Here is a 21,866-nt window from a genome sequence, read left to right on the forward strand (position 1 = left end):
TTATGAGTTTTGCATAATTAGAGGCACAGCTGACTTGATTGACATATGGGAACACTAGCTGTTGCCGAGGAGGCTCAAAGCCCGCCTCTTTACCTCACAGTAGCTCGACAGACGTCAGGTTGAGTTCAGCATTTTCAATATGGCTCCCAATTGGCTTGAAAACAGCGCTTCAGAAACAAATGGGTGACGCCACGGATAATGCGTCCATTTATCTTACAGTCTGTAGTTAAAACCTGCAGCTACCCAAACTGGGCCTTCATCAAGACCTTTAAGAAGCATAGTTCCAGCAGAGAGAGGAGAAAAGCAAGAAATGACAAAGCATTGTTATCCCAAACTTATCCGGTGTCTCTAAGAAATTCAGGAGAATTTTCAACCAACAAATCATTTTGGTTTATTTCATGCCCTCCAACACACTGACACAGAAACAGGTTCATCGCAAGGACAAAACACCTCAGCACAAACAGAGCAATGGAGTTTATGCCCTACAGTGCAACGAAGACTGCAGGGAACTGTGCATCTCCGAAACTAAGCAACCTCTCCACCGATGCATGGTCCAACACAGATGAGCCGGCTCCTCAGGCCAGGACTCAGCTGTACATCCACAGACACTCCATTGAGGACAGCAAGGTTCAGATTCTGAACAAAGAAGACTGTTGGTTTGAACGAGGTCCGGTTGCCTTTTCGTATCAAGCTTCGACTGATAAAATAGGGTTCATTTTTTGGTGTTCAGCAGTTTTTTAGCGTCCCCAGGGACCATTTCTGTCGTCCTTTTGTGGCATTTCAATATTGAATGTTTTCTTGTTAAGCACTGTACAGCTGTCTCACATTAAACAGAAATCCTGCTACATTGAAGTCAGCTGTTGAGTAAACCATTATGAATTCAGCTTAAGTCGGTAGATAAGAAACCAGACCAACTACTGTGAGCATCACTTATTCTGCTGCACATGGTGAGGCAGACTTTGGATCATGTAAAATAACACATACCAGTCAGCAGCCAGCAAGCTGTAAAAGTATTACAGACGGCGTAAAATTTCTCCTGACTCCAACACAAGAGAGAGAAATCAAAACGGACACCAAAGGACAATAAAATCATCTTCTAGTTCTGGCACTTGTGACAACCATGGTTTTAAAAAAACACAAACATGGTTGTCCTACTTACGCTCCACGCTCGACGTGGCCCAGAGCTCAAACATTTACAGGACATGGAAGTGAAGATGCGGAACTGGTGGTTTGCTCGGAATAAATATTTATGAAACAAACAGTTCTACTTTATCAAAGAGATGAAGTCACGGCGGAGTGCTGGGCCGTATTCTACTACAAACACATAACTGACCTTCTCGGTTACATAAGGACCTCTTACTGGTACACAGACGGATAGCAGATGATAGAGTGGTCCTTTTGAACTGCACAATCTACAGTAGTAACCCCAAAGTTTTCAGTGTTTGCGTTTGTTTGTTTATTCAATTAATAACTCACTTTTTCCAAGAGACAGGGTCTGTCTGATTAAAGTCAACTCTTTTGACCTTACCAATAACCATGAAGTCAGATTTGACCTGCTACAGGGTCACATCTGGCCTCCAAACCTCAACAACGTGCAGCTGCGTATTTGGCTTTCGCGCACTCCACCTGTGTCTGCATGACTGTGACCAAGCTACAGATCTTTTCACGTGCTGTAGTGCAACAAGTAAGGCAGTTAGCGTTCCATGGTGATGGATTCTTATCTGCTTGTTGTGGTCAATTTACCATCAAACCCTTCTTCTCTGAGCTCTGCGGTTCACAAACCTTTAAAAATAAACAAGGCAAATGTCACAACTTGAACCCTGCTGCTATCATCACCATCGCTCATGATCTAACTTTTTTGTTGTAGTGACCGGTAACCTGAAGTTGCACTCACATGCTCCACTGCAGTTGTTTAAGGTGACATATTATGCTCTTTTTAATCAAAATATATTGGTCTAAGAGGTCCCCAAAACATGTCTTTAAAGTTTATTGCTCAAAAAAACACTTTGAAATCAGATTTTGGTCTGCCTGTAAACCCCTCTTCTTCAGCCCTGCTCAGAACAGGCTGTTTTCTGTGTCTGTGCCTTTAAATGAGAATGAGCTCTCTGGCCACGCCCCCTCAGGAGGTGGATGTGGCCTTGGCTGTCCAGCACATTGATCCAATGTTTACATGTTGGCTGAATGTACACGGCTGCTTACAGACCCGTGTTACTTCAACCCTCTGAATTTGATCCAGAATCTGATCCTGACGGAGAGGCGCCTGCAGCAGGACCTTTCTGAACGATTGGTCACAGATTTAGTGTTTCTTGTTGTTTTATTGTCAGTATGTCGACGTGTGTCTTGGTACACAGCTACGAACATGTAGCTATGTGGCTATGCTAACTAGTGCTAGCATTTTTCCATGAAAAATATGAATCATCCACTAGATCTTCAAATCTGCAGACGTGGGGAGTAAAACTGACCTTTGTGTTTATTAAGACAGCCTACAACTAGCATGCCTCCCTCCTAAGCTTCTTGTTAGCACACGTGTGCAGGTAATGAAAAACGGAGGAGGGGTTGAGTTGTATTTTATACAGTCTAAATAAGGGCTGAACAAGCTCCGAGCTCTGACTCCGTGACAGACCAGATGGCGTTATGACGTATGAAAAACAAAGAAAACTGAAACGGCTCGTTTCAGCACACATTTACAGAAAGGTGTAGAAATCAAAACAGGGGCAGAATGGATTTTTTTTTTTTTCGGGGGGTTTGTAGACATGCCAGGTAGGTAGAGAACGATTAAAAAGTCGATTTTGCATGATATGTCACCTTTAATATTGCTGGACAGGATCCAGTCGACAAGCAGAAACAAAATATGCAGGAACTCCTTTCTGCTAATTGATTTGACATGATGTGTGAACAGTTTGCCTCTGGTGGTGCTCTTGTTAGTGAAAGTTAATAACCATTGTCAAGGGGTTGTGAAGGGGTTTTGACCAATCAGAATCAAGCATCTTACACAACCAGACGATCAGTGAGAGGGCCGGGTAATAAAATGCACTTAATAATGCTTTCAGGCTGAAAGCAGTATCCATCCTGAGGGAAGATGTTCTTCTTTGTACAATGTGTCTTTTTGGAAAGTTCCACTGGAGGATGCCAAAGTTGGAAACCTCCCAGTGCTTCACAATGGCTATTAGTGCAGGCAGGACCAGCGGGAGATGGAACTGAAGTCTGAAAAATGGGTAAATCATTAAAAGTGAGCTTTCACTCCTCCACTAGAACATTAAATTCACCATGGGGTGCTTAGTTCTCAGTTTTGGCGGGCCTTCACAATACGGCAGTACATCTTATCTTTTCACTGATCTTGTCCTGTACATGCATGTAGTCTTCTCTTACGTAAAGTCTGTTCCTTCCTTCCTTTAACTAGCCAATGTACTACTCATTGTTTAAAGCTGCCAGGGAGAATGTAAACAAAGGCTGTTTCAGGAGCACGCTGCAAATCACTCCTTGTGACAGTGATCTTGTTGCAAGGGTGAGAAACATCAACTAACATCCCAATGGTCAATATTTGTTGTTGTTTGTTTTCTTTTTTCTTTGCCTTATCATTATTTTCTATTTATTGTCCTGTCTAATTTTGCAAAGTTTACTTGTCTTTCTCTTTTTTCTTTCTCATTCTCTTTCTATTGTAGGACCCCCTCAAAAAACAAGATGACACATCTCAACGGGTTATTCGTAATAAAGAATTTCAATTTACACTACCAGTCAAAAGTTTGGAAACACCTTCTCTTTCAAGGGTTTGTATATTAATTATTTGAAACACTGTAGATTAATACCAAAGACATCAAAACTATGAAAGAACATGTATGGAATTATTTAATTAACAAAAAAGTGTTAAACAAACCAGAATATGTTTTATACTTTAGATTCTGTAAAGTAGCCCCCTTTTTTCCTTCATGACAGCTTTGCACACTCTTGGTATTCTCTTAGTCTGCTTCATGAAGTGGTCTCCTGGAATGGTTTCTAATTAACATGAGCCTTGTCAAGAGTTCATTTGTAGAATGACTTGCCTTCTTAATGTGTTTGAGACCATCAGTTGTGTTGTTCAGAGGTAGGGTTAGTACATAATGGATTATTGCAAAACCATATTATTTCATAGTTTTGATGTCTTATTTATTAATCTACAATGTCGAAAATAATTAAAATAAATAAAAACCATTGAATGAGAGTGGTATAAAACTTCAGTCTCTTTGATAACCAGTTAAAGTTCCCTAACGGTGCAATAAAGTAAAATCATTTGATGCAGTCTGATCTGTTCCAAAAGGTTGGATACCCTAAGCAGTTTGCACGGCACACTAACTGAATATTTATGGGACCCCACATACTTTAATGCAGTGTTGTGATCATTCATCTATAAATATCAACCCCACATTGAAATACTCATTGTTGTTGTTTTTTTCCAAGTATCAGCTGACTGCCAGTAAACCTTATTTTTGTATTCCAGCTGTAAAAAGTAAACATAAAACATCAAAACACAGTTGTGAGCACATGGAGTGATGAATGAAAGCACGGGGTAAACAGCTTTGTCCTGAGGTTGTAGTTTAACACAATGGCTGTTCTACGTCAGACCCGGCCTTTGCAGCGCAGTAAGATAATGGCTGATAATGACCTGACGGAGGAACAGGTGCTTCCTCCACCGCTTTGTGGGGGCCCAGGCTGAGTTACAGTATTCACTGTCAGCTGTAGTCTCACTTCTGCTCCTTAATAATATCAGCTCAAACCACAACAAGCCTAGTTCCTCTACTGTATGTACACTAGTGCCTGTGAGCGTGTGCAGTAAATGTCAGTGTGTTGTCTGTGTATGAACAGAAGAATCGCTGATGAGTTTCCATTTGTCTCACTAAACTAATCTGTGATGCATTGAGTAGTTGTACAGCAGCAGCCACAGTAAGTTATTCCCTGTTGAGACACTGAGTCACTTCATGTGTCTTACCTTCAGGTGGGTCGATACTAACATTCATTCTCCTTTCATTTCAAAGTTTACAGAACAAGAGGCAGACAATCAAAACAAAAGGGAAGTGCACATACTTAAAATGGTTTCTGCTCAACTTTTATCCCCCAGAAATAAACACACACAGATGCAAGACATCACTTCATAAAACTAAATACTGCCTCAGGGATGTATGCAGCAACAGTAAACTATATATTTGGAAAACTACATAAGGCAGTCTGACAGGATCAGTCTCTATAATCAGCTTACTTTAAAAACAATAACATGGAGGAATGTTTCTGTTGCTGGCTGGTTAAATATGTCTGTCAATGTTGATGCTGGAAAGGAAAGGATGTGTAGGGATGACAAACTAGGGCCTGTTAATAAGGGTTTAGCACAGGGGCACCCGTCTGTCAAGGTTACCTATCTGCCGAGATCTACCCGTCCACTTTCAGCATAGCAAACACACACAAACACACACACAAGGTTGCTTGCTGTCTGCATAGGGAGCGATAGCCATTAGGGCAGCTTAAGTTAAAAAAGTGAATGTATGTATCTATCTCTGGCACGAGGACACTGACACTCCACTAATGGTTCTTTATCAACTTCCTCGTCCTTTGAAAACTTCGTGTGTTAAACAAGAATGTGACTGACGTGATAACATGCTATTGTTACATCCTTGGTGTTAGAACTTGTGCCGCTAACTGGGCCTTCAGCTATCAGTTTACTGTGTCTGTTTTAGCCTGGAAACCAGTTGTGTTGAGTTTGTGCACCATCTTCAAATACCTGACCAAACCACCTTCTTTGGCACGGCCTTGCACATGAAAGAGATGCACTTTAAATTTGAGAAAACAAACAAACAAGATCCTCCTTCTACTTCTGTTGGAAATAGTATATTTTGGCTACTTTAGCATCAACCATTTCTGTGCTAGCAAGCTACACTTGACTAACGATTCACAGCTATCCACCGCCACGTACACTAGGGATGTAAATTTAAAGTATTTTCCGTGATCGATATTTTGAAATGTTAACGATCAATTATCGATTACTCATTAAAAAACGTAAACATTTTCCATGTCAAAAACAATGCCAAATGCGTTTTTTCTCCTCAATACAATTTTCTTTCACGACACAATGTAAATAACGGACAGTATTGAATAGCTACGGATCGTATTGAGGTGTTCAAATTGTTAAACACGCTGAATATCAACATTTGGATCAGGCTCATAATCTCTGCGGACATACAGTCATAAAAGTGAAGGCTCAGACTTCAACAAGAGAACTGAACAGAAACATATTTCAGACTCACAGTGTCCAGCTTTCTGTCCACTCATTCTTATTGAGAAAAATAAGCATGTGAATGCGGTCAGGTGTCAGCGGGGAGCGCAACCGGGTCATAATCAGTCCGGGGGCGGAGACAAAAGCGCTCGGGGCAACCTGTCACTCAGCTGCAGCAACACCTTCAGTCAGCTGATTCACATCAAAACATGCTTTAAACTTAAAACACCTCCCTGATAGCTAAATGAAATATGAGACCACGTGATGTTTGTTCCACGTGATATAAAATGGAAACACAAAACTGTGTTTGAGTAACTTCTTAACAATCCATTAATTGATAGTCCATTTATTATTGACTTCCCTATGATGAAGTTATTTTTTCTGTGATGCATTGAAGAATACCTGACTGGACATGAAAAACACACATTTAGCAACAAAGATATAAAAAAGAAAACTAATTATTTTCTTAGGCTCTCACGGTCAACTTAGAATCAACCAACTGGTTGGGCACTACTGGTTTAGTACAAATACCAACATATAGGCAAATATAGCCACAAGTTTTGACTTAATGTATGATTTCTGGTGTCTCTAGAACCCCTGCAACCAGCCTCCTGATGCCATCCTGCCCCTCATATCTTCATATAAGTGTAGAAGAGAACTTAACCAGTAGATGATGGACAGGATTTTTGGAGTCTGTGGAAGTTTGTTGGTTTTATAATAATAATAATAATAATACCTAAGTTTTATATAGCGCTTTTACAAGAACTCAAAGACGCTTTACAAGAGAGACAATAAATAAATACAATAAAGACATATAAGATAAGCAGACGACAAGGGAAGAGGTGGAATAATTAATGTGTGGGGAATGCCTGTTTGAAAAGGTAAGTTTTTAACTGTTTCTTAAATGAATGAAGTGAGTCAGAAGCACAGATGTGTGGGGGGAGAGAGTTCCAGAGGGTGGGGGCGGCTATGGCAAAGGCCCGGTCCCCCAAGGTACGGTGCTTGGATTTAGTAATGGGAGTGAGGAGGTTGGAGTCAGAGGATCGGAGGCGGCGGGAGGGGTGGTAGTACTGGAGAAGGTCAGTGAGGTATGGGGGGGGCCAGGTTATTGAGGGATTTGTACGTGGTGAGCAGGATCTTGAAATGGATGCGCTGTTTTACGGGGAGCCAGTGGAGCTGTTGAAGGACAGGGGTGATGTGGTCTCTGGAGTGGGAGTGGGTGAGTAGCCGGGCAGCAGAGTTCTGTACGTATTGTAGTTTTTGTAGATGGGAGGAGGGAAGACCATACAGGAGGCTATTACAGTAGTCGAGTCGTGAGGATATAAAAGCATGAATTAGGGTTTCAGCAAAATGGAAACACAAAACTGTGTTTGAGTAACTTCTTAACAATCCATTAATTGATAGTCCATTTATTATTGACTTCCCTATGATGAAGTTATTTTTTCTGTGATGCATTGAAGAATACCTGACTGGACATGAAAAACACACATTTAGCAACAAAGATATAAAAAAGAAAACTAATTATTTTCTTAGGCTCTCACGGTCAACTTAGAATCAACCAACTGGTTGGGCACTACTGGTTTAGTACAAATACCAACATATAGGCAAATATAGCCACAAGTTTTGACTTAATGTATGATTTCTGGTGTCTCTAGAACCCCTGCAACCAGCCTCCTGATGCCATCCTGCCCCTCATATCTTCATATAAGTGTAGAAGAGAACTTAACCAGTAGATGATGGACAGGATTTTTGGAGTCTGTGGAAGTTTGTTGGTTTTATAATAATAATAATAATAATACCTAAGTTTTATATAGCGCTTTTACAAGAACTCAAAGACGCTTTACAAGAGAGACAATAAATAAATACAATAAAGACATATAAGATAAGCAGACGACAAGGGAAGAGGTGGAATAATTAATGTGTGGGGAATGCCTGTTTGAAAAGGTAAGTTTTTAACTGTTTCTTAAATGAATGAAGTGAGTCAGAAGCACAGATGTGTGGGGGGAGAGAGTTCCGGTGGGTGGGGGCGGCTATGGCAAAGGCCCGGTCCCCCAAGGTACGGTGCTTGGATTTAGTAATGGGAGTGAGGAGGTTGGAGTCAGAGGATCGGAGGCGGCGGGAGGGGTGGTAGTACTGGAGAAGGTCAGTGAGGTATGGGGGGGCCAGGTTATTGAGGGATTTGTACGTGGTGAGCAGGATCTTGAAATGGATGCGCTGTTTTACGGGGAGCCAGTGGAGCTGTTGAAGGACAGGGGTGATGTGGTCTCTGGAGTGGGAGTGGGTGAGTAGCCGGGCAGCAGAGTTCTGTACGTATTGTAGTTTTTGTAGATGGGAGGAGGGAAGACCATACAGGAGGCTATTACAGTAGTCGAGTCGTGAGGATATAAAAGCATGAATTAGGGTTTCAGCAGCGGATTTGGAGAGAGTGGGACGGAGGCGGGCGATGTGGCAGAGGTGAAAGAAGGCAGTTTTGGTGATGTGACGGATGTGGGGTTGGAGGGAGAGAGTCTGATCGAAGATGACGCCAAGGTTTTTGATCTGAGGGGAGGGGGTGACTGAGTGACTGTCTATGGAGAGCTTGAAGTCCTGGGCGGAGGGTAGGAGGGATTTGGGGCCAATGATAGTGATTTCAGATTTGTTACTATTGAGTTTTAGAAAATTGGTGGTCATCCATGATTTTATTGCAGATAGGCAGGTGGTGAGGGTGGAAACAGTGGCAGCGCTGATTGTTTTGGTGGAAAGGCAGAGTTGGGTGTCGTCGGCGTAACAGTGAAATTGGAGTCCATGATGGCGAATGATGTGACCAAGCGGTAGGATGTACAGAACAGTACTGACCACTCAAGTTTGAGCAACTCTGGATGTATGTGGGCAGTCTGTGTGGAGCAGACTGCATCTCTGAGCCAATGCGTCAGCTTTAATTACACTCTCCAAACATTCATCATCCACTTATCAAGTTGTAAAAGTCTCAAAACTCCATTCAAGAGTCTTAACTCAGTTAGACTGTAATAAAGCTCACAAAAGAGAAAGTCTTGGCCCAAGTACTAGTTATACAGGCATCCACTGGCAACACAAGTAACCTACACATATTGGTTGTTCCTTCCAGATACTGAATTGATAGATAATTGGTGCCAAGAATGTTGCTTCTCGTACTTGGAGACACTAAAAGGGAATGGCAAACGACCAACACTGCCTTCCACGAAGCCCAGCAAAGTGAATGTAGGTTGGTAGGTGCAACACTTTAAGTGATGTCTCCAGCCAGTGTGCCTGACGGTAGATGTTTTTACTACACACAGTAGTATTCCCCAGTAGCTAGGAATGTACTGAGCCAGCCAGAACTTCAGATGAGAGGAAATTCAAAGGAAAGCCGGGGTATCCCAAAACTTTGCTCTTGGACCTTTCTGAACCTGGCAACTGGCCCCAGCTCACAGCTACGTGTTTACGCTCAGTTCCTTGCAGGTCACACATGACGAAGGTCATTAGCCATTGTTTTAATGCTGTTCATGTTTTGATTGTTTGCTTGGAAATGAGCTTTAATTTGTGAATGTTACTGGAAATCAATGAACTTCCGTCATGTTAATGGCAGGACGGCAAGGGAAGAAACACTTCCTTACCTTAAAGAATAAATATATTAACAGTAAGCCATAAAGCTGTTACTGTATTTGATGTAAAAGTTTTAGGATCTGCACTCTCTCGTTCAGAGGTTTCGTTTCATCCTGTGTATTCCCATTTCCTGGAGAGCTCACAGTGCTTTTCAGCATGGAAAGTCCTGCTTGCCTGACAGTTCCAGCTTTGTTTCCTGATGTGTTTAGCTTCACTGGCACACGAAGCATTGATTACTCATGTGTGGATCTTCCTGACAAACACATGATCCTATTCTCCCCCTGGCTAGAGCGGCATCCTGCTATCTGGAATGCACTGTTTAGCTTTTCTCTCATAGTTTGACAAACATCAGAGCACCGACGTGCAGCACGACATGTCAAGCTATGGTCACTTGAGTCAATCCATCAAGTCATACAATTAGCCTGCATTCTTTCATCAGTGGGGTTTGACACGTAGCCTGAAAGTGACTAACCAAGGCTGACAATATCTGACAATACCATTAAGCTTTGTCATGGTTCGCTCATCCAGTCAGCTGAGAGAACAAGGCAAGGTGAATGACTGAACTGACCCTGATCTAAACCTAGAAGCTCAGCTCAGACTGGAGTATATATGTCGATCCCTCTATAATAATTCTCTCACATTTTTTTCCAACTATCATGTCGACTACCTAAGTGACGCCAGCAGTTTACAAAGTTTCTGAAAAACTTCAGCATCCTTCCGGGAAGTGTGAGCCACGTTCCTCATCGTTCCTCTGAGTAAAAAAAAAAAGGATTACAACAGGTCAAAGTTCTAGACAAGAGAAATGACACAAATATTTACAGTCTGGTCAAGTTAGGTCAAATTCCTGCACTTGAGGAACTCGAGCCCCAAGAGGACATTTTTCAAATTTCAGGTCTGCACATTTGTCAGAGGACATCACGTAATGGTTTAAGATGGCAATACTCACAGAGTACCTGTGTCAGTTGTGATGCAGTGAGTTGTGTTATATATTGCAGTACTTTCAATTTGATGGATTGACAATTAGATCAGTTAGAAAGTGTCAAAGCTAATTCCCTTAAAGCCATAGAGCCTGAATCACATCATCTTCATTAGTTTCTCTTACATATGTTCTTGAAAAGGTTTCTAAACAAAGGTCTGTCAAATTCATGTGTGCATTGTTGGCACCTAAGTGATGGATTCATTTTGTCACATCAATATCTTGTCCTCTTATGTTTACCACATGCAGATCATACTTAGTTTGTATTTTCTAGCATGAATGTGATATAACAAAAGATTTATTCTAGAAGATTTAGCTTTTAGCCTGTATTGCCTTGAGCAGATTGCAAGAGAGAGAGGAAATGTGAGAAGAAAGTGGGGGAGGGCATGCGCCAAATCATGTTAAACCTACAACCAGCGCAATGAGGACGACAGCCTCTGTATATGTGGCACCTAGTCCGCCAGCTGAGCTAAATGGGTGCCTTAGAACATGGACTGTGTGATTTGTCCACAAAATACTTGTCTGTAAAGGTATGCTATCATCATTGTGAACATGTTTTCTCTTTTTGACACATTTAAATTGTAAAATAATTGTTTGGTTTAAGCTCAGAATTTGACATTTTGCTGTTCAAAGAAAGCACTCTGTAATTGAACTAAAAATTGACAACATTTTTATTATGTTATTTGATCATAGACTGTATAAAATATGGACGTAGTATCCGTGACGTCACCCATCTGTTCCTGAGCGTTGTTTTGAAGCCAATCGATGGCGACAGCCATATTGGAAATGTGAAACTCAACCAAGCTTAGTGTGACGTAAAGAGGCGGAGTTTGAGCCTCCTAGCCAACAGCTATGTGGGAGTCAAGTCAGTCATGTCCTTATTTGGGCAAAAACTTGTAATCTTAATATCTTCTGAACCATCGCATTAGAAAAAAATTCATCCCCCGTACAGTGTGTGCTGATAGAGAAATTAGCTACCAAGAGCCAAACCGTTTTCTGAACCAGGCTGTAAACATGTTTATTAATGCTGCAAAGGTCGTCTTCTTTGAATTGGTGTCTATGTGGTTTCCAGTGTTTCTGCAGCCAGCCTCAAGCGGATTCTCGATGAATTGCAGTTTATAACACTTCCATATGGGCTTCATATTTTGAGACCGGAGGTTGCTGCTTGCATTTGATGCATATAGGTTCAGAAATTATAAAAACAACAACCAAAACTTTTTAAAGTGGCAGGTCAGTACTCAAATGTGCTCTTTAGTATGCCCTTTAGGCTCTGTAGATTTTGTTCTCACCCTAAATTCCAGAAAAGAAAGGACTCATGGATGTCAGAATGTTCTTGAAAATTACATCAGGGGTTTTAAGAAGGATGATCTCCCGAAGTAAGATTGTTTAGTCAGACTCATTGATAGTTGAGAGGAAGAGACAGTGCCTGCAATGTCAGTCTAGGTAGGGAAGATTGTCACTGGGGGTTACCATAAACCACCATTTTGGCAGTCATGTAGCTTGGAAAATACAGTTTGGGGAATATAATGGGGAATACTTTGGTGGGACAAGAAAGCTGACACCAACAAGTCTACATATAATGAGTGATAAACTTAGCAATTAAGCAAACACATTATTAAAAAAGTTTTTTAAAAAGAGGCCCTTGTTTTTGGCTTTTGTTACAGCCTGACACGTAACGTCTTCCTCCACACTTTTCATAGCCACCAGTATCTCTCTCAGTGAGCAGTGGGACCAGAAAGCAAATGACCGGCATGGCATGTGGTCAGAGAAACAACTCTGCTGGCCTGGCCGGCTGACAGGAACAGAAAACCCACACAGCATACTGTGTGCTGCCTGGACCAGTACTACCATTGTTCAGTGCTGCAGCATCTCACCCACAGTGACAACAACACTGTTTTCACTGTAGGAGAGACCCAAGGTTAAATGCCACAGGCCTTTCAAAAAGGTGAGGACAGGTCACTTTCAGACTTTAAAAACAAACTGAGAAACACGTCAGGGAGAGACAATGTGCGACAAATGGAAAAGGGAACGTTTTGGAATCAACAAGTACCCTGAGGATGTTTCAGCTACAGTGTTGACATAGGTCAATCTGAAACTGCTGACTCAGTGCTTTTTCAAAAATTTCCATCGCAAATAATCACATTCATTTATCAATTCAGAGTTTTTATCAAACTAGTAAATCGACATTTTAATACACATTGAAAATGCAAACAATGGTGTGCACCAATAACCCATTAACTGGTCATTAAATTGATATGTTTTGATTATTAAGTAAGAGTCTGAAGGGTCCAATAGGTTTTTAAACTACTGTTTTCTTATTCAGCTTAATGTGGAAACCCCTGACAGTGTTATATTAATGCAAAAAAAAGCTACAATAGGGTATCCATTTATAGGACCCTGCCAATAGTTTAATGCAAGTAACAACTTGCAGGTAATAAAAGCAACACCTAGGCTCATGTTTTTCAAAATGTTGACACTAATGTCACGAGAGAAGACTTTTGTTTTCCTGCCGGGGATCCTGAATCTATTGGAGACAGTGCGGGATGAGTTCGCTGTCAGACGGTTGTCTGCAGGCTGCATGTAATGGACTGACCCTCATGTTCAACACTGAACTTTGCAGTGCTTTGGAATGTGTTTGACCTCTTAGGCAAAGTCATCAAGACATCTCACTTCACAAAACACCAGCACACACACACACACACACACACACACACACACACACACACACACACACACACACACACACACACACACACACACACACACACACACACACACACACACACACACACACACACACACACACACACACGTACATAGAAGGCCAAGCTAAACACTGAAATATGTGTAATCAGTGCATGTTGTCATGTTCAGAGTACGGTGATTTACAATGTAATTTAATGGTTGCATGCCTTTTAGAGCAATTTCATGGTCATCCAATCCAGGCAATAGTATATATTTTTGCAATGTGGAAGGTGGATCAAACTTTATTTAACTTATGATTGCAGGAATGTGGCTTTGTTCACCATTAACCTACACATTGGAGAATCCTATCAGATATCATAAAAACTGAGGCACAAAGTAAAATAAGCTATTTAATGACAACATGGCAAAGAATCCAGATTCTTTAGTATCAATATATAACTCACAGCTGTACCATTTGTTTTTCACCAACAGTGAGATACATTGTTAGGCTCATCATAATGAATGAATGTCTATAATAAGATTAATATAAATCTACTAAGTATAATCAAATGTAAAGACTTTTAAATTAGAGATAGTTTAAAATCTATGATCAATTCTAGATATAGATTGATATAGTTTAATTTTCTTCATCAGCTCTACATGACCCCTCAGAAACTACACAAATACAACCCCAGCATATCGTGCCTTTGTTTTAGATGTGGCTCAGAGGAAGGGACATTCCTGCACTCTACCTGGCAGTGCTCTAAACTTCTTTGGAGAGGAGTATGTGATACTATTTCTAGCATTCATGATGAAATTCTTCCGATGGATCCACAGATTTGTTTGCTGGGCAACTTTAGTAATTTTAATTTCAAAGATAGCTATGATATGTAGCTTACAGAAATATTACTGATCATTGGCAAAAAATGTATCGCTTTAAATGGTAATCAAATGTTGACATTTCTATTGGACTCTGACTCTCTGAAATCAAATGTGTTCCCCTAAAGAAAATAATTTACTGCCTGAGAAATAGGAGTAAAACATTTTATAAGAACCCTGTCTGGACTACATGGAGAACCTGCCATCTCACATGATGGACTGTTCCATTGTATAACAAAACTGTATTGAGAATGTCTTGAATATATCCCCCTTTGAGGTGAAGATTCATTTTTGTCTCTCGTCTATTTTGTAACTTTTTTTGGTTTTTATATTCTATAGTTTTTATTTTGGAATTACCTCCTGTCTGTATTTATTCTGAAATATTAACTTCTTTCATCCAGTAGGTTCCCTTCTTTCCTGTCCTTTATATATGTCTAACGTCTGTTTATGTGTTTAAATCTGAAAAGTAAAGACTCATTGTTTATAAAATAATAAGACAAGTGACATAGTGATGTTCCATTTACATTGTTTGAACATCTGCAGTTACCGGGACTTTTCAAAGTTTCTGAAGGATAAAAGCCAGTTTGAAATAGATCAAGTCAACCTGTTATAAACAACTAACTCAATTTGTTTTATGCACTCCATTATTTCATGCAACAAAGAGAAAAACATCCAATAAAGTGGAGGCATATTGGTTATAATTCAAAGCATAAAAGTTAAATTGAGGTGAAGTTAGCGGAAACAAATTACGGCTTGGTTTACTGGCAGACATTGGAACCTGAATAAGCAGGTTTTAAACAATGTGATCTTAAAACTCCACGGTCACAAAGATGTGATTTAAAAAGCAAAATGTTAATCAGGTTGTCTTACAAAGATGACTTCAAACCTGCAATAAAACACAAAATAAAACGCTGCATATTAATATGACTCAAAAAATGCTCATGAGGAAGGCAGAGACTCAGATGTCTTAAATGCTGAGTCAAAGCAGCAAACGTCTGGAACATTATCATGCTCCAAGCAGTGAACACATAACGCTTGTGATTATAATGAGCAAACTCAGCTGCCTTACTGTTCAACCAATGTCATGAGGCTGATTCTTTTTTTGGCATGCTTCAATTTTGCCTGAAACCATGAGGGGATAATCAGAGATAAGAAAATGTGTGTTGTTACTGTGGAGCATAAAAAAAGTCTCCACTAAGCATGACAGACATGACTCTGGCCATTCACCCTTAAGGTGTTAGTTGGCTTTCTGCAGTTTGGCTGCGATGTTTGCTTATCAAACTGAAACCTGCACTGTGAGGCAAAGCAAGCCAATTCAGCTGACAACGTGTCATACACCCCTGAGAGATGCAGGGGGATATGGTTAAATCATGGGTATGACCATTGATGGTACATTTACTTCATTAGAGGATTCTACTGCAGAAGTGTTGTTAAAATGGGGGCGGCAGTAGCTCAGTCTGGGGCGGCAGTAGCTCAGTACATAGGGACTTGGCTTGAGAACTGAAGGGTCGCCGGTCCAGTATGGACGAAGTTTGGCAAGTGGACTGGTGGCTGGAGACTGTGCCTGGGCACTGCCGAGGTGCACTTGAGCAAGGCACCGAACTCCCAACTGCTCAGGGTGTGCTGGTTGATGGCAGCATGCTCACTCTGACATCTCTCCCTAAGCATGTTCACTGCATGTTTGTGCATGATTGTATATACCAAAAAACTGTGTGTAGCATGTTCAAAAAATTGCACGAGTGAAAAAATGTCATTTTAATTAATAAAGTACGTTTTTTTTCTTTCTTTCTTTCTTAAAATGTTACGTGATACTTTAAAAAGATATTTGTACAACCATTAAAGCCCTCTTTCTTTGTCCCTTTAAATGTTATTGTAACTGACAGTAATAATAATAACTAGACATTATAAAACAGTCGGCATCTAAAGAGAGTCTCATACAAATGCAACCCTGGTAAGACTCAGGATTGAGAACACTCTAAGTCATTGAGGAGTCAATGATTTTCTTGGAAACACTGTTCTGACCAAAATGTTCAAATACTCAAAGACTGTCGTTGTGGTTGTTCTTTTACTCAAAATTAAAAAATAAATTCTCCTTATGAACTGGTGGATAATACATTTGGAGATGTCTCTTATTCCCTCTGAATTTTCATAGAGTTAAGATATGTTAAACCTTCCTCCAATAACCTCAAGGACCTCTGAGCGTTTACAGTGCGCTGTGTCTTTATACTGCAGGGCAAAGCGATGGAAATGTACTAGTTGAGCACCGCGCTGACCTCCATCCTCAAACCTGGCTCATCCATAACAGATGAGGACGTGAGCTGGTTCCTGTCATCATCGCTTGCCTGAAAAGATTGGAAACACATTTTTCTTTGCACAAGTTGTAAACGCTTTGTCTTGGTGCATTCCTCATCTGTGGTTGTTTAGTTCGCTGGGGGCCTGTTGTGACCGCAAGAATCTTTTCGTGCTCAGCCTCATCTCTGCTCTCTACAGATGTGTTGCTAAAGTGTTTGTAAATGAGTCATTTTCTCTTTTCATGGAGTGGAGAAAATCTGCAAATAATAATGGGTTACATACCAGCGCTAAACAGAGCCAAAATGCAAATTGCTCAGTGGGTCTGTTAAACACTTTGGTATATCTTCATTAAAGCTTCAAAGTTGGAATTTCAGTCATTTGGCTCCTGCCCAAAGCTTGTCACACCACAAAGTAGGAAATAACCCCGTCTTTTCTGTGCATGCTTAATCCTCTGTATGTTTTTTTTATACTTGACATTGAAGAAGTCAACATATGAATCCTATTCAGCTTGAAAAACTCGATCCTAAACTAATACATATACTTGTACCTCAGAAGAACATGATCCGTCCAAGTTTCAGCAAATATGTGGAGTAAAAGCCAAAAATAGTGCTAGCATTAAATGTATCCTGTTGTGTCAGCTCTGACTTACTACCTTCAATGAGAAACATCATGCCTGATGCTTCCATTTTTTTCGCACACTGGAGACCGCATTGTGTCTCTATTTCAGCTCACGCTGACACATAATGAAGAAGCATTGAAGGATCACTTTTTTCAATGACATCTGGAAACACTAAGCTAATAGAATTAGCTAAAGTTGCGGCCGTGTTTCTATATTTAAACTCATGAAACCATGTCAGGATACTTGAGGGATGATGCTGGGAAAACAAACCCTGTACTGGTTCATCCCTCAGAGTCACCGAGAGGTTAAAGACGGATGCTCCGGTTTCAACCTTTACCAACAACAATCCAAAGTCCCAAACTCTGATGACACTTTGTCTGGGCAGGAAATGCTTTTATTCTTACTTATATTTTGGTATTTCATCGGTCACAGTTCACATTTGTCTGCTTTGAGGAGGACCCCTCCGACTTGGCTCGTGACACACCACTGCTCGCCTCCAAGCAATAACTCACATCTTGATGGCCACCAACAGAGCCAGAGCTACACAGGAAAACGCCTCTACGCCATTCAAACCGCCCACTCACAATATGTCTATTTCTGCTGGAATACGAGCCTGACTTGTCCTCAACTGCCCTATAAATACCATTACAATAAGCTAAGTCATTGTTATGTGTCTCCTTGGTGTGTCAGCATGGAGTGAATAGTTTTCATTGCTGTGGATATCTTCCTTTATCAACCACTGGAGTCAAATTAATTTAATTCACTGCATCTTTAATAAAGCAAAGTCTAACGTGTAACTCTAAAAATAATGTGATTCTATATCTGATGTTAAACAAACATGAGGAGCTTGACATAACTGAAAAACTTTAAAAATCAAGCTCATCTGAGATTCTGAGGAACACTTGGTGTTTACATTGGCTCCCTCTTTTCATCACAGCTTAAATATTTGACCTGTGTTATACAACATGTTGTTCTCTGTGCACCTGCCACTGCCCTGCATCATCTGGCTCCTTCATGCCTTACCTCAAGCTGTAATGACCTATGACCTCAAAAAAACACATGATATACCTTCTACTGCAAACATGCTACATGCATTTTGACGCAGTCCATTAAATCTGTAAGTCATTCAGAAGAAGAAAGCTTTGTTTTCACTATATTTTTACAAATCTTGCAAAATTGACAGAATTCTGTTGGTTCAGGACCAGTACCAACCAAAAACATGGGCCGCCAACCTCACCACCCCCAGCAAATGGGACTACACAGAAAGTTGCTGAAGCTTCTGTTAAAGACAATAAAAAATCGACTGGCTTAGTGCTGAAAAGGTGACAAGATAACCATCCTCTTCTGTAAAGCATGCAGGGCTGACTCTCACAGACATGCTGTAGCTTCGGACAAGATAATAATGACTTGATAAAGGGAAGCAAGTATGCTTCTCTTCAACACCAAACAAGCAAGCATCATTGAGACAAGTATAGGTTTAGGTCTGGCGTTTTAGCTAACATGTGGTAAGGCGGCAGTGGCGGTCAATGTCAGCTAGCTATCGTTCATGTTGCAGGCGTGCAGCTGAGCCGACATGTGGGTCTTAACAGGTGTGTGTGTTGTGTGCTGAGCAGGTTGCTGACCAACTGACCTGTGTGTGACCTGCGTTGACCATCTGCCAGCCCATTCAGCGAACGCCGTAATACGTTATGGCTGCAAAGCACGGATTTGTGTTGCTTATCAATCTCACCACACTGTTTGCCTGACATCCTCACATTCATCTCCTTTCTGTAGCATAGTCCATGCCCACTCACATGACACTTGATAGTTAATATTTATCATTTCATGAGATATTTGGGGTAATAGGTAGAGTATATGGCATAATAATAAAACCAAACACTGTAATCTTACTGTGTGACCTGAGTGGACTGTTTGGAGTGTAACAATCTGACAATGCTGTCTGACATCAGGCTAAAAAGATGCAGTTTATTTTATGTATTTAAATCTGGGTTCAGGGGCGCTGGTGGCCTAGCGGTCTAAGCGCCCCACATACAGAGGCTATGTTCCTCATTGCAGAGGTCGCTGGCTCGACTCCCGGCCGTGACCATGTTCTGCATGTCTTCCCCATAGACTGTATAAAATATAGACGTAGTATCCGTGACGTCACCCATCGGTTTCTGAACGCTGTTTTGAAGCCAATTGGCAGGGGCAGCCATATTGCTTCTGTTGAGCCAGTGTGACGTAAAGAGGCGGGCTTTGAGCCCTCCTAGCCAACAGCTGCAGTGTTCCCACAGGCAGTGCCTTTCATTGGAAGACTAGTAATCTCAATATCTTCGAAATTGCCGCGTTAGAAAAAAATTCACCCCCCTCACAGTGAGAGGACATCGAGAAATTAGCTATTCAGACTACACTCATCTTTTGTACCAGGCTGTAAACATGTTTATTAATGCTGTAAAGATCGTCTTTTTCCCATTCATGTGCATGTGACTTCCGGTACTTCCGGAGCCAGCCTCAAGCGGATCCTGGATGAACTGCAGCTTTTAACACTTCCGCATTGACTCCAATTTTTAGACTGGAGGTTGCCGCTTGGTCTTCCCCCACTCTCTACTCCCCACATTTCCTGTCTCTCTTCAGCTGGGGGTCAAAAGCCCCCAAAATATAACTTTAAATCTGGGTTCAATTCACATTGGAAACAGCATATTTATGCACTATTTTTTTAAATGCTCCCCAAATTTTGAAAAACCCACAATGATGAATAATCGTTGAATAGATGCCAATGATTATCAAATAGTATTTTGGCTTCAAATGCCCATCCCTAATCTACACAATTATGAATCATTTGTTTAACTGAATTGTAATTCTGTTGCCAACTAGCAAGGATGACAACGTTTAATTGTTTAGTCAGCTAAACACACAAATCCTTACTTGTCTTGATACAGACTTATACACTACGTTTTGCCCCTTTGTATTACAGTACCACTGTTATTTGTAAGTGAGAAAATCTGGTGTCAGCTGCACCCATAAATACATCTAAGGCCTGCTAGTAATGATTAACTGAAAACAAGCTTTTTATGTAATGGAAACAACATTCAAAAATCTTTCTACATCTTTGTCTTTGTTTCCTCGTAAAGAGAACAGAATGAAATGTAATGTGCTGAGTGATACTTTCAAGAGTCAAGTAGTGTGTAGGAATGTGGAGCCGCTCTGCTGTTTTCTCTCCTTGTCGCTTATCAAACCAATTCTGCTCAGTCATTAAAAGCTTATCTGCAGTCGCTAATATGAGCAAAAACAGAAATAACACAGACGCTAATGTGCTGTGCAGTGTCACACTGCTAATGTCTCCCTAGAGATTGACATACTCTCCTCGCACTGATAAGAAAACATTGGTCCATCCACTGCGTTGTCCATGTAAGGATAGACCCCCTGCAGAGGAGCAAAGGGTTGCCCTCTGGGCTGAGAGGGAACAAACTCTGAGGAGCAAATATTCCCCAAATATTCCTGAAGAGGAAGTCGGAGACAAACAGCAATGGGAACAAGATAGCTGGTTGGACATGATGACAAAAATGACTGATGAAAGAGGTTTGTAAGTAAGTGAATGTGGAAATGTTCAAAAACTGACTTCTGAATAAACAGTTGTGAGCTTTTCTGGAGCAGGAAATGCCATATCTTCAGCACATACCCTAAAAGGCACGAGTGGTTTTAATAAATGAGGTCTCCATGGGGTACATTCTGGCTCCTTGTTTTTTTAAATGCTGCATCATTTGTTAAAGAAATCTGAACCGATAAATAACAGAGCTAGGAATGTGTCAGGTGTGTGAGGACACGGTTACTCACTAACTAGAACACTGTACAACCTGTATGACACATTAACTTTGTCAGAGGTTGTCTCTCCTCTCCCGCTGTGAACCATGAACTTATGATATTGGTTTCCACCTCAGATAGCAAGAGCCCCAGTCATAATAATGACACAACCATTCAGATGCCTGACTGAATTTTACTAGCCAACAAAACATGCAAAACAAAAGAAGAGGGGGAAGGAACTTTGACAAATATCTCAATCAAAGAGGAAAAAGCACACAGAGAGAGGGGGAGAACGTCCTGCACAGCCTTTTTACAACTGTGCTCCTGAGTTTCACTTCATGAATGGTGTTCATTAAAGAGTAAACAGCTCCGTTCAGGTTGAGCTCTTATGAGTTTACAGGAGGCCGTTAGCACTTACCATCTCCACCCCCTGAGGAAAGGCTGTTCCCTCCCAGTCCTTCTTTGGGAATCGCTGAATGATCTTTCCACATCCCTCCCCTGAACCTGCAGAGACAAAAACAAGGAGATCCGTCAGTCAGTGTGGAGGATGGCATGAAGGCCATAGAGCTTTGCAGGAAAAGAAATATCATCACTTTCAAGTCGGCCAGTTTACATACATCTAATGGAACTTGATGAAAGGATAAGATTAATGTCAAATCAGTTTTGAATTTTGTATAATCAACATATGCATTTTTTTTTAAGTTATGTTTTGGGGCATTTTTTCCTTTATAACAGGACAGCTGAAGAGAGACAGGAAACGTGGGAAGCAGAGAGTGAGGGAAGACATTCAGCAAATG

The 21,866-nt window shown here is 41.0% G+C and overlaps 1 protein-coding gene across 2 annotated transcripts in view; it reads right to left on the bottom strand.

Moving 5' to 3' along the window:
- Positions 1-21,866, bottom strand: part of sbf2 (SET binding factor 2) — a 139,142-nt gene that overhangs the window by 93,836 nt on the left and 23,440 nt on the right. For both annotated transcript variants that reach the window (XM_034679642.1, XM_034679643.1), the window contains exon 2: positions 21,488-21,573. In XM_034679642.1, coding sequence (XP_034535533.1) covers positions 21,488-21,573 — 86 coding nt within the window. The remainder of the gene's footprint in view (positions 1-21,487; positions 21,574-21,866) is intronic.

The sequence above is a fragment of the Notolabrus celidotus genome, chromosome 3 (genome assembly GCF_009762535.1).
Source record: "Notolabrus celidotus isolate fNotCel1 chromosome 3, fNotCel1.pri, whole genome shotgun sequence".
NCBI lineage: Eukaryota > Metazoa > Chordata > Actinopteri > Labriformes > Labridae > Notolabrus > Notolabrus celidotus.